This window comes from Dendropsophus ebraccatus, chromosome 5, assembly GCF_027789765.1.
Source record: "Dendropsophus ebraccatus isolate aDenEbr1 chromosome 5, aDenEbr1.pat, whole genome shotgun sequence".
Taxonomy (NCBI): Eukaryota; Metazoa; Chordata; class Amphibia; order Anura; family Hylidae; genus Dendropsophus; species Dendropsophus ebraccatus.
In genome coordinates, this window is record NC_091458.1 from 62,241,719 (window position 1) to 62,254,772 (window position 13,054).

The 13,054-nt window shown below is 40.8% G+C and overlaps 1 protein-coding gene across 2 annotated transcripts in view; it reads right to left on the minus strand.

Annotated features, from left to right (window-relative positions):
* Positions 1–11,609, minus strand: part of ARHGEF25 (Rho guanine nucleotide exchange factor 25) — a 214,573-nt gene extending 202,964 nt beyond the window's left edge. For both annotated transcript variants that reach the window (XM_069970347.1, XM_069970346.1), the window contains exon 1: positions 11,197–11,609. In XM_069970347.1, coding sequence (XP_069826448.1) covers positions 11,197–11,301 — 105 coding nt within the window. In that variant the 5' untranslated portion in view covers positions 11,302–11,609. The remainder of the gene's footprint in view (positions 1–11,196) is intronic.
* Between the last annotated feature and the right edge of the window lie 1,445 nt (positions 11,610–13,054).

Sequence of the window (13,054 nt, forward strand, 5' to 3'; positions counted from 1 at the left end):
TACTACAACTACATATTCTAACATTCATCGTAAGGCTACAGGTCCTAACACAAATAGTAGAACTACATGTTCCAACATAAACAGAACTAAATGTCTTAAAATAAATAGTAGAACTGAATGTCCCAAGATTAATAGTGGAATTACATGTCTCAAAATAAATAAAACTACTTGTGTCGAAACATATAGGACTACATGTACCAAGTTAAATAGTAGAGCCATGAATACTAACGACCCGAATCATCATAAATAGTAACACTATACTTTACATATGCTGGGTTGAAGCATAACAAGATAATAGACATAGAAGAACTGCATGTCTCAATGTAAACAGTATAACCACATGGTTCATTATAAATAAAAACTTCACATAGGTAAAAGTATAACACAACTGGTAGTTCTATATGAACCAAATTAAATCTATCTACATTTCAACAAAAATAGTAGAAAAACATAACTCAACATAGATATCAAAACCACATTACTCCGAAATACATAATAAGGTGATATTCCCGCTCAGTATTTTTGCTCAGTATTTTTGGCAACCAAAACCAGGAGTGGATTGAAAACACAGAAAGGCTATGTTCACACACTGTTGAAATAAAATGGATGATCGCCATTTAATAACGTCCGTTATTTCAAAACAGCCAATAAATGGCGGCCACTCATGAAATTTCAACAGTGTGTGAACACAGCCTTTCTGTGTTTTCAGTCCACTCCTGATTTTGGTTGCAAAATACTGACCAAAAATACTGAGCAAATATACTGTGTGGGGACATAGCCTATACCTATATTCCTAATGTAAAAACAATTGGTATTAGTCAATTTTATTTTTTTCGATGTATGTTCCAGTGTTTTTAGGGGAGAATATGGTTTACAGATTATCTCCATTGTAATTGCCATAATTCTGTGCACAGTTAAAGGGGTACACCGGGCCGGGGGGTATTTTGGAGGATCACCGGGGAGGGGGTGGAAATTGAAGCAGGAGGTCACTTACCTCCCCCGTTCCAGCTCCGGTGCCCAGTTCGAGCCGCCCGGTACTTTCGTCCCGTGGTCGCTTCCTGGTCAGAGCTGCCGCATGAGATGTGATGTCTCAAGGCAGCTCTGCCAATCAGCGGCCATAGCGGAGTCCCGCCTCGGGACTCCGGAGTCCAGCCTTGGGCGCTGAATGGCAGAGCTGCCTTGAGACATCACGTCTCATGCGGCAGCTCTGACCAGGAAGCTGCCGTGGGACGGGAGTATCGGGCAGCGCGATCCGGGTACTGGCGCTGGAACGGGGGAGGTAAGTGACCTCCGGCTTCAATTTCCACCCTCTCTCCGGCGATCCTCCAAAATACCCCCTGTTCTGGAGTACCCCTTTAAGGTTTCTTGTGTGCACATATCACATTTCACATATCACAACATTTATTCATGGTTTTTCAATTTGCCTGTAAAAATGTTGCCTATCCATAGTGTAGTTGTTCAGAAAGAAACATAGCCTCAAATTCATAATCCAACTGGGTAATGGTGTTTCCCTTTTTCATCCTCACCTTCCAAAAGTTACTACTTATTAGTTATTTTTCTGTCAATATAACCATATGAGGGAAAACCATTTGTGGGATAAAGTGATTACTATTTAATATACTGAGAAACTTCTAAAAAATATTTGTAGAGTTGAATGAAAAAAATAACAAAATTCTGCCAATTTTGGGGGCATTTCATCTTTTGGGGGCTACGTTCACATGCTGTACAAACAACATCCATTCCTTCGTGAATCACGGTTGTTTAACGCTGCCAGTGGCTGGAATAAATTAGCATTAGCTTTAAACAACGTCTGTTCATGGCGGAACGGGCGTTATTTGTACAGACTTACATAGTTTATCATTCATTTACAGCTAAGTTCACACACTATTGAAATTACGGCTGTTTTTTGGGGGCGGACGTCTTTTGATAATGACGGACACAAATAATGTTCATTTCATATTTGCGGCCTTCCAAAAAGATGGCCATTATTTTCCCACTGTGGGAACATAGTCTAAATAACTTTATGAGTCAGTATTATTATGTAATTTTGTGTTTCTTTGTTTTTTAAAGTGTGTTTGTTTTTTTTGTTTTTTTAAAAAGCGACTTTTTTAATTTGAAAATTCCATAACTTTTTTTTATTCTTTGGTCGATGGATCTGTGTGAGAGTTAGCTTTTTTTTTTTTTATTCCAAGGATTGTTATTGTTTTTATAGGGATCATTGTAGGGTAGATATGTCTTTTTGATCACCTATTACAGTTTTTTTAGGAGAGATCACAAAAAATACCAACTTTTGCTTTAAGACACTGTATTAGGCTATGTTCACACAGTTCAGTATTAATCATGGCTGTTGTTGCCGATTTGCCATGCTTAATACTGAACTTACACTGTGCTGCAGACTGAGGGAATCCCAGCATGAGTGTATACACATAGTATACACTCCGTCCGGAATCACTAGCGGCGCCGCAAAAATCTGACATGTCAGTTTTCTGTGTCCGCTATTCATTGAACAACGGTGGCAGAGAACCTGTCAGTTCACACAATGGAGCATGCAGCTCTGGCTGCACGCTTCATTGTCTGCAGCGGCGAATTGGGATGCGGGCACACACGAATGCGCCCGCATCCCAATTCATCAGAAAGATCATCCGGCCGGTGCTGCAGTACTGCCCGGGATGATCTTTTATGACACCGGCCGTTCTGTGACCCGGCCGGGTTGCAAAACGGCCAGTGTCTTACGCCATGTGAACATGGCCACACTTGGTATGGCACTGTACAGACCACAAACCATTTGGCCATGGATAATAATGGTGTGATCTGGTGAGATTTTTGTGGATATTCACTGCAATGTAAACGGTGACATCTGCTGCAGATCTGCATGTAGCACATCTGGTTGCGGCCCTGCCAAAAACATAGAATCACACTCATAGGCTATGTTCCAACTTCAGGAACATACCATCCTATATCGGGGAAAGGCGGCCATCTATTGCTAATGACAACTGCTAATAATGATCATGATAATTTTTTGCAGCCATCAATGCTTACAGACGGCCACCTTTTCCCACTATTAACAAATAGTGGGAACATAACCATACAGATTTTGTTTCTACAGTTTATAGCCTTGTATTTTTACCTCAAAAAAAGTTGTGTGAACACACTATGGTCAGGTTCACATTTAGTATGAACATCGGCCAATGTTTGACACGGGCGGTGTTTGCAGTATTGGCCGGGAGGACATCACTTTATAACATTTACATTCAGGTGTGCCTGCACTCCAATGAGCCAGAGAGAACAATGTAAACTACGTCCGGGAGCCATACTTTACATTGTGAAAACAAGCTATCTTGTGCGGCCGCTGTTCACTGAATAGCGGCCGCACAAAATAGACATGTCAGTTTTTTGTGTGGCCGCATAGAACAATGGCCGTAGTGTATACAGTGTGTATACACTACAGCCATTGTTCTATAGAATCTAAGGTAAAGCCACACGATCAATAAACAGCAGCAGTTGTTGCAATCTGCAACAACGACCTTATTTATTGAAAATATATGTAGTGTGAGCGTGGCCTAAAACTGCTTGTGTGATTCTAAACTAAGGTTTATATATGCTTTTACAATATAACATATTGTACAATCTTTTCTGATGGTAAGCAGCAATGGAAAATACTGTGTGTGCATCCAGTCAAGGGCTATGCTCACACGTAGTATTTCCATCAGTCTTTTTTCAACCAAAACCAGGCGTAGATAATTTTGCCCTGTCAGTTCCACTCCTGGTTTTGGTTAAAAGAGAGTGACCAAAAGACTGACGGAAATACTATGTGTGAACATAGCCTCATACTGTATGTACAAGATAGCGTTTGTCATGGAGTACAGTAATCTGGGACACACCAGCTCTATAGCATATCACCAGCAAAGATGGGCCCAGATGATAACTCTTTTAAAACTGTGATTGTGTAAGAATCAGAACTGAAAAACACAGATTCTCCGAAATAGCTTATTTCACAATACCACATTTCCAAAAGAGTCATCCTAAATACTTTGGAATTTCCTTTGTATCTAGCACATTTAAAGGGGTTATTCATCTTGTTACATTCCTCTCCTCCTCTTTTGAAAACGAATCATAGAACAATGGAAGCTGAAATCTGGCTTTCATCAACCGGAGCATCTAACTATTTTTCTGCTGGAAACGGGATGTATACCATTTATATTCCGAGCCCAACAAATAGAGAATGTACTGGATGAGAAAGGATAAATACGATGTTTCTTCTGCTTGATGTGCGGTTTCTGTTTCAGCAGATTAGTGATAATTACCAGTGCAATGACTGTAAAACTCCTGGAGACTCAGGGTAAACAGGGAAATGGGTGATGAAATGCCGGCCTTTCACAACAGCCCCACCGGCAATGTATTTCCCAAACAAATCATATACACAAGAGATGAAAACATACATGTAATTAGAGTTTTTACCTCACATGAGTCACATGGGAAAGAACTGAATTATTTTCAAGATAATTCCCAAGAACCAAGTGACTAATTTTTGTAATGACGTCCTCCCTGTCATTACTTTCTCCTGCACTTTTCCAGTATTTCCTTCATTACTGCTTCTCTTCCCACTTTAACTGTCTGCAGATGCTTGAAGCTTGCTTCATTTCATATAGCTGACTTTAAAAAACAAAACAAAAAAAACCACACAGGTCCTTCAAAAGGCAAAATAAATCTACCAATTAGCTTAACTACCTTAACAAAATAAATGTAGTTTTAAAAAAAGAAAAAAAAAGACACTTTTACAGAAAACCTCCCCAAAATGTCTTTTTCACCATTGAACTCTATTAAAGGGGGTTTCTGGGCAAAACAGACTGATCGATGGGGTACTAACACCTGACACCCACACTGATCAGCTGTTCCAGGCCCACACTATGCAATGAACTGAGTTTGTCTCTGTTCGCTGTGCAGGGGTAGCGATGTATACCAGCAGCTCAGCTTCCATTTAAGTGAATAGGAGCTGAGCTTCAGTTAGCTGCAGTTACGGTTTGCCACAGATACACCACAATTCATTGTGTGGTTCAGGCCCCAAACAGCTGGTCGGAGTGGGTGTTGGGTGGTAGCACCCTTCTGATTAATGACTGATGAGCTATCCTGTGTCTATTTTGCCCAGAACACCCCTTTAAACAAAAAGGGGTAAAATGTATGGCCGAAATTTCCCATGGCTTCCATTGGGGCTCTGCAATCATTTCGCAGAACCCCGATGGACACCGGACAGAGAATTCTTCCTCTGTAGAGGGAGAATTCTCTGTCAGGAGCCCTATAGATGCTGCGGTATCTATAGGGTAAACTTTCATTGTGGCTCCGGTGCTGAGAGTTGCAGCGGGTCTCCGGCTATCACTGATGGCCCGGACCCGCCTATGTCATCCTGTGGCGTAGATTATTGCCGCAGCATCTGGGATAGGCTGCAGCGACGTTAATTTACTGCCCAGCGGCGGGAGAGAGTTAAGGGCCAAAATAATGATGTAGCTAACATGTGTCCCACTAGAATAACAGTGGCCATATAATGACATACTGTTAGCAGGCTGCCATGGTTATCACTGTCATAGGGATGGTGTTGTGCTGTGGGTTATTGAGGTATAACTGGAAAAGCGTTTTCAAATCTTTATTATTTGTCTTCTCTGGTGCCACCTATTATATTAATCTTATAGTCCCAGTGGCATGACAGAAGGTTTTCTATGAAGGTGCCTATACACCTTCAATAACTGAAGGTAAACTATAAACAGCTATCTCATGGCTGAATGTTCTTATGTCCTCTGTGTGGAGGGGCAACCCACAGCCATACTTCTCTGGCAACAACTTATCGCTTCCAGAGCAAAAGGGTCAGGCAGGCCCCAATACACCTTTAGAATAAAGTATTTGGGCACTTTCTCCTAAGTGTCAAGTATGCAAAACAAGAGTCCGTGGAGCCTCAGTTACGAGTCTCAAAACACGGGATAGCCAGATATCTCTAGCCTGTTGCCAACGGGGTGCCTCCATGATGGGGAGAGCACCACACCACCCTGATAAATAACCCCTTAAGTCCCACTCGGTTGCGAGTATTGGAACATAGACAGGGAAACAACTGGGTGGCCCCTTTTGTCAATGTCTAACTCAAGGTGCGAGTATTGCGATCATGACAAGGGCTTGCAAAGGCAGGCTTCCACCCACAGACAGCCGTTTCGGGGTTTTTGCCCCTCGTCAGTGTGGGGTAGGATTCTGGCTAGTTGGGGCAATGAAAAATCAACCAACAAAACACAGTAATCACTGAACTCAAGGAGAATAGCGAAAAAAATTCCAATGAAGTACTCAATCAAGAGTCTCCACTGATGCCCCCAAAAATTTAAATATGCAAAACAAGAGTCCGTGGAGCCTCAGTTACGAGTCTCAAAACACGGGATAGCCAGATATCTCTAGCCTGTTGCCAACGGGGTGCCTCCATGATGGGGAGAGCACCACACCACCCTGATAAATAACCCCTTAAGTCCCACTCGGTTGCGAGTATTGGAACATAGACAGGGAAACAACAGGGTGGCCCCTTTTGTCAATGTCTAACTCAAGGTGCGAGTATTGCGATCATGACAAGGGCTTGCAAAGGCAGGCTTCCACCCACAGACAGCCGTTTCGGGGTTTTTGCCCCTCGTCAGTGTGGGGTAGGACAGAGATGCTTGAACAGAGTCATATCAAGCTGATGTTCTTTGGCAGTAAATACAGAGGTAGAGCATGACAGTGTGGTACATGGAGGCTATGGGTGAGAGGCTTCAGGCTTGTATCAAGTTACCCAGCCTGTTGGTGCTATGTAAGTAATACCTTATAAGGGGGGTAGATCACAAAAATTTCGCTCAGCTATAACTGGAATAACAATGTAAACTAAACAACTTATATAAACCATAGAAAGCAATGAATTTTAACAGCTATATAGAACAATTTCTTAATAAGTCACATGTCACTCCAACAAAACACAGACGGTTCAGTCGACGCAAGTCTACAGTGAATTGGGATCTTCAAACTCAGTCAAGCTGAATCTTTATCTGTCAATGCTGTCAATGCTGTCAATGCTGTCAATGCTTTGAGCGGAGAGCAAAGGAGCTCGAGCCCTCCCATAGAGATGCGGTCTGACACTGAAGCAGGCAGATTTCCGCCCCATTTGCTCAGTGTGAACATACACTGAGAAAGGATTGAGAGGGATAGCTATTGGCTGAACAAAACTGTGTATGGCATACGTGTACGACCAGCTTTATGCAGTGGCTGTGTGTTTGGTATTAATAGTATTGACTCATTTTCTATGGCTCTGATAGATTGAAGTTGCTCTTTTCAGGGTGTATACTCCATATAGGTAGAAGGACAATGGGTTTTTTACTGTGACATAATGACATAATAAAAATTATGTTCTAGTACATGACTTGGCCTTTTCCAGCTATTTACTACAATGGGTTTGGAAGAAAATATCAATGTATTGGCAGTAGACAGGGTTGCAGAATCACTTTTGCATACAGACAGGTGACAGAAAGGACCCTGTTCTTCGCCCACATTGCATTTTCATGTGCAACACAAGCAATCTAAAAGCAGAAATCTCTCACATTTATAAGGCTGGGTTCACACTACGTATATTTCAGTCAGTATTGTGGTCCTCATATTGCAACCAAAACCCGGAGTGGATTAAAAACACAGAAAGGCTCTGTTCACACAATGTTGAAATTGAGTGGATGGCCGCCATTTAATGGCAAATATTTGCTGTTATTTTAAAACGGCTGTTATATTGAAATAATGGCTGTTATTTACTGTTATATGGCGGCCATCCACTCAATTTCAACATTGTGTGAACAGATCCTTTCTGTGTTTTTAATCCACTCCTGGTTTTGGTTGCAATATGAGGACCACAATACTGACTGAAATATACATAGTGTGAACCCAGCCTAAGTCTGTTTGTCGCCTTTTATGTCCATTGGATTTTTTAGTGCATGAATTTTTGCCCTGCTGCAGAATGTGTCAGAGCTTTATCCCTAAAGCCTGATAATAAGATTTATCGCCATCATGCTCTTATGTGACAGATCCATTCCCTTATTAGTGAAGGAAATAGACTGTCACATTTATTTGGCCTGTAGGGATCTTTCTACTTACGAGTGAGTTACTGCCCATCTTTCATGTCATTTCCAGTCATGTTCACTTGTTATGGCAGCTGTGACAGCCATCAGCCTTGTGTTTATGCTGAACCAAATATATCCATGTTAGACAGGCATGGGAAAACCTCCATCGTGTGAGGCTGTAATTCAGGTCTCCATGCGAACAATGGCCCGTAAAAGAAAGTAATCATTTTGGATTTACAAAGATTATGACTTTTTTTTTAACATTTTCATAAAATGGTATATAGACATGTAGCATATTTTCACTTTGCTATTATGGTTCCTTATTCAGATCCTGTGGCCATACCTAGGCTATTCACCCCATTTATTATGTGCATATGACATTTTGAGCTAAAATACCTTTTGTCAGCAAAGGATGAGGTTGGGCTTAAACTGTTAGATTGTATGGGTGCTGCAAAGGTGAGTGTGGCTTTTAAATTTGTGTGCGTCATTAAGGTGCACACACAGTTGCAAGGTGTGCTGCACAGAACAGAGAGAAGGGGACCTTCAGTGCAGACAGTGTCACTGTACCATATTGCTTCAAAAAGGACATATCGGGGACTGAAGCATATGGGGACAGTGTAGTGTAATAATTGTATAGCGCCAACTGATTCCACATCACTTTACATGGTTTGTCAATTTTGCATCACACACGCTTAGAACAGTGCAGGGTGCCACACAAAAAATGCATAATAATATGGTCTATCATAATCATATCATAAAGGCCTCCGAAAGCTTTCCCTTTCACTCCAGGCTAGAAAACACCTTAATGGAAGTCAATCTTATATTAGCTAAACCAGAGTTTTCTCTAAAAGGATGAGGCACCAATCTGCAGATGTTCTGGGGTTTGGTATAGTACATGGTACTGATTGGTAAGAAAGATGTAGATATTTTAAGATACCCAGAAGTATAAGAGCTTATTTTCAGGTCATATCTTATATGAGTAATATAAGTAATATCTTATATGAGTAAGAACATTTATTAGCTCAGATCCCTAAGCACACCAATTAGTCAGCTCAGGCACCTTCCTCTACATAGAGTCAGCTCAGGCACCTTCCTCTACATAGAAGTTCCTCTTAAGATAATATTTTTCCTTAAAAGAACATTCTGTAAGAATCCCTCTTGGAAACGATCCATGCAGAGAATTCTTCACCACCATGTATTTGTAGGCATATCTCATTACACCAATATAGCAAGGCTTGTTATTCCCTAAGAGAACATTTTGCCCTCAGGTCCTGGGTGGGAAAGTTCATGAGAAGAACACACCTTGGTAAAGATTCCTATGGGAATAAGTACTTGAACATGTCTCCTGGAAAAACATCTTAGGGTTGATGGCTAGTGATCTATATCCTGAGGCCACAAATACCCTCATTGGTCCAAAGATGGGAATGTAAACACATTAAGCATTGAGTTTTATCTCAGATGCCACAAAAAGCTGCCCACCCCCACCTCTTCCAGAAGACCTTCTCCTCCTAACCATTAAGCTGTCAATGTATCTGCCATTACTTACAGGCATGTACACAAATCACCCATCAAGTCCTGTTTTCCCTTGACATATATTTGTGTTAGACCTCTTTGTTTCTTTCATTAATAGTACATTTATGCAATCATCACATCCATGTAAAAACAACAAATAGACTTTTACACAGCAGTCAAGAGGTTAATTTTCAAGTGTCCCAATCCCTTATCTGGATCTCTGTTTCCCCTCCCTCTGATCTAGTTCTCTGTTCTGTCTCAGCTTTGAAGACAGCCAACTACTTAGTTAAAAAAATAAATAAACTTTTGGGTGATGCAACTAGCCACAGTATGTCTTTTGACTCTTTCAGTGAGTAGAAGCAATGAATATTACCATGTGTATTACCATTATGTTATTGATTATACCTTATATATTACTGCCTTATATCCTAATGCAAAGATACTTAGAGAAATATAGTTCCAAATAAACTTTCCTTCCTCTAAATGTTTCTGTTAAAAACTATAGAAATTAGAAATAAATCGGAGGTGACAGCACAAAGCCTAATGTACAAGAAAAGTTTTACCCAAGTGTTTCTGATTTGGAAAGCCCCCACCTCCCCCTTCCGTAGTCATTATATAGAAGGTTTTTAAGATTGAAAGATAGGGAACAAACAAAGAACAGCAAGAGTTTTGTTGCATAAGAGTATATGGAGCTTGTATACTATGTAATGTGCAAACAACTTATGTACATTATGAACAAAGCTTAATTATACAGTATAGCGGTATTTGTATAGGCAGGGGGTATACCTAATAGTGAACTCAAGTGCCGCAATTGATTTTATTAACCTTTATGACATGTTATAACTAATGGCCTGAAATAACATATCTACTGTCACTGCTGCAGTAGGACAATTTCTAGTGTCAAATATTCCTATAAGCAGTAAAAGTTTGCCTTATTTACAGCATTCCTCCCATGAAGCCTTAGTACACTGTGCTACTGTGGTTTTAGTTAATATTAGAACAATTTGCCTAAATGGCCCCTTCCTTTATATTTGTTATGGGATATATATATATATGTATATGTATGATCCCATTATTATAACTGAACAGATATAAAACTGTGTGCTAAATATTTATTTTTGTGTTGTTTTTATGTTTCTTACGCTTCTTGCATGTCATTTTGAGTAGTCACTGAATGGCACTTTTAATTCTTTTATCTGGTGCAACACAATAGCATATATGTTAGTAGTGCAATACTTTGTAAATTCCCCCAAAAACAATGACTATGAGAAAATGAAATGCTAATCTACTTCAATGGTTAGGTAATAACCTTCATATTTATTAAATAAACATTTAAAAACTGTGGTCAGCTGGGATAAAACTTTAACTTCACAAGCCATTATATACTCCATGAATGTACTTGTAATCACTAAAGCTATGAACACTAGAGATCCCAATCTACTATCCGAACATAACACTTAAATCAGGTCATATAAACAATCTGTGTATTTCTCACTAGATTTTGCCAGACATTATTCTGAAAACGTTATGTTCTATTGTTAATATTACGTCACTTTATATAGCACATAGATTATATAGCACATACCCATTGATGACTTGGAAGTACAAGGGACCCTAGGATATCCGCCATAGCACCCAGCATCTGATCTGTTCGCCCCACATGTTTCTGAGGATTCTTCATGTTATACATCCAACTCCTTAAGGAATCCCGCAGTAGATCTGTAGCTTAGTCTCCACTTCTCAGCCACAGCTGGGGGATGCACCCATTTAAGTTACACAAAGCAGCTCTGAGTTTACAAAAGTGCTGGAAATGAAAGGTTAAAAGAGTCAGGTAAGGAAAGTGTCTGTGAGAGTCAATGTGCTGTGACAGAACAGAGCAGATTGCTGAGAGGCAGGGAGAGGCAGGGAGCACAGCAAGCTAAACAGTGATAAATCCTTGCAACAAGTAGAGAGCCAGTCCCTTTCACCAACTCCCCTCCACAAGCCTCACTGGCCTCCTTGCTCTGTTGTGGAAGGCAGCCATATGTTTGGTGTAAGTTACCGTAACATCCCATGCAACAGCTGGGCTTGGAAGAAGACGCTTAACACTTTCACTGCCAGAAAAGTCTTGGACGAAAACTATATTCCCATTATTTGCACTTACGAGACAATAGGTCTGCTATACTTGGCTCCTGTCCTTTGTATCCCATCCCTACATTATCAAATCTTGTTATTTTTATATAATCCTTATTATAAATCAAAGACCTGAGCGAGGAGAGCTGTGTCAGTGCGGCCCCTCAGGAGACCCTTATTACAGGGAAATTGTAGGAATCTGGCCCAATAAGTAGATGATCCATCAGCCATTCACTATTAGAAAACAAACTTCTTGCCAGAATGTGTGCAAGGTTCAAGGCTCAGTCACCAGTAGTGCAGCTAGAAGGAGCGATGTACTATTTCTGACACTTTGCTGTGCAAGGATAACAATATGCTATATATAAAAGGACATCAGATGGTTAGTGAACTACATATCCCAGCATCCATTGGGCCTAGGATCTATGATGAACTAGGATGACTAAAAGTTCTTGTAAACATTACATTGCGTCCACCATGCTGATTTTGGCTGGATCAATCACATAGTCTAGGATAGTGGACATTTTAGGGATTTTTGAGGGGGCAGGTTGTTGTTTTTTTTCTCCTGGCCAATTTCCCCTGAGAGGTGTCTGGCATCTACTCACCCCTCCCATCACTATGGGAATTTGGCATGCATAATTTAATGAGCCAATTATGTATTGTATCAAGAATTGCTAAGTTTAATTGTTGAAGAAAAGCAACTCTTTTTGCTAACAAATGAAAGGATCCATTTAACATGAGATAGGTGCCAGGAAAACATTGATCAGTAGTTATTACCACTCTTGCCAAGCTTACATATGTTATGACTGGGGAGAGAAGAGAACACCATTGCCAGACACCTCTGCCAGTGGTTTTATCTCCCCTGAGAAAATGACAATACGGCAGCTGAAATCCAATGTCTGAACCTTCCTTCTTCAGACATCTGCAATTGGGGTAGAGTTGGTAAGCCTCCATACACTTTAGACGGGTCACTGCATCTTCCAAAATCTACAGCTTGGGCCAACACATATCTAAGGTATATGGCCAGCTAGAGAAAAGGTCCTACCTGTTCTGTTCTTTGGTCTTCTCTTCACTCCCCTGGCTGTCTTGGCATATACCTTCCATGATGAGATGGTGACTGGAGCATTGTATGTAGGCAAAATAACACCTGCACATGATGTTCAATTGCTCCCGTGATCTTAACAATGTTACAGAGACATTGGGCAGCTATCAGACATTGCGTGCAGCTGTAGTTACGCCTGCACGCAAGCTCCTGACATGAACCCCCCTCCTCCCATCTGGATAAAGCTCCTCCTTCCTCATGCGCATGAGGAAGGAGGAGCTTTATCCTCCGA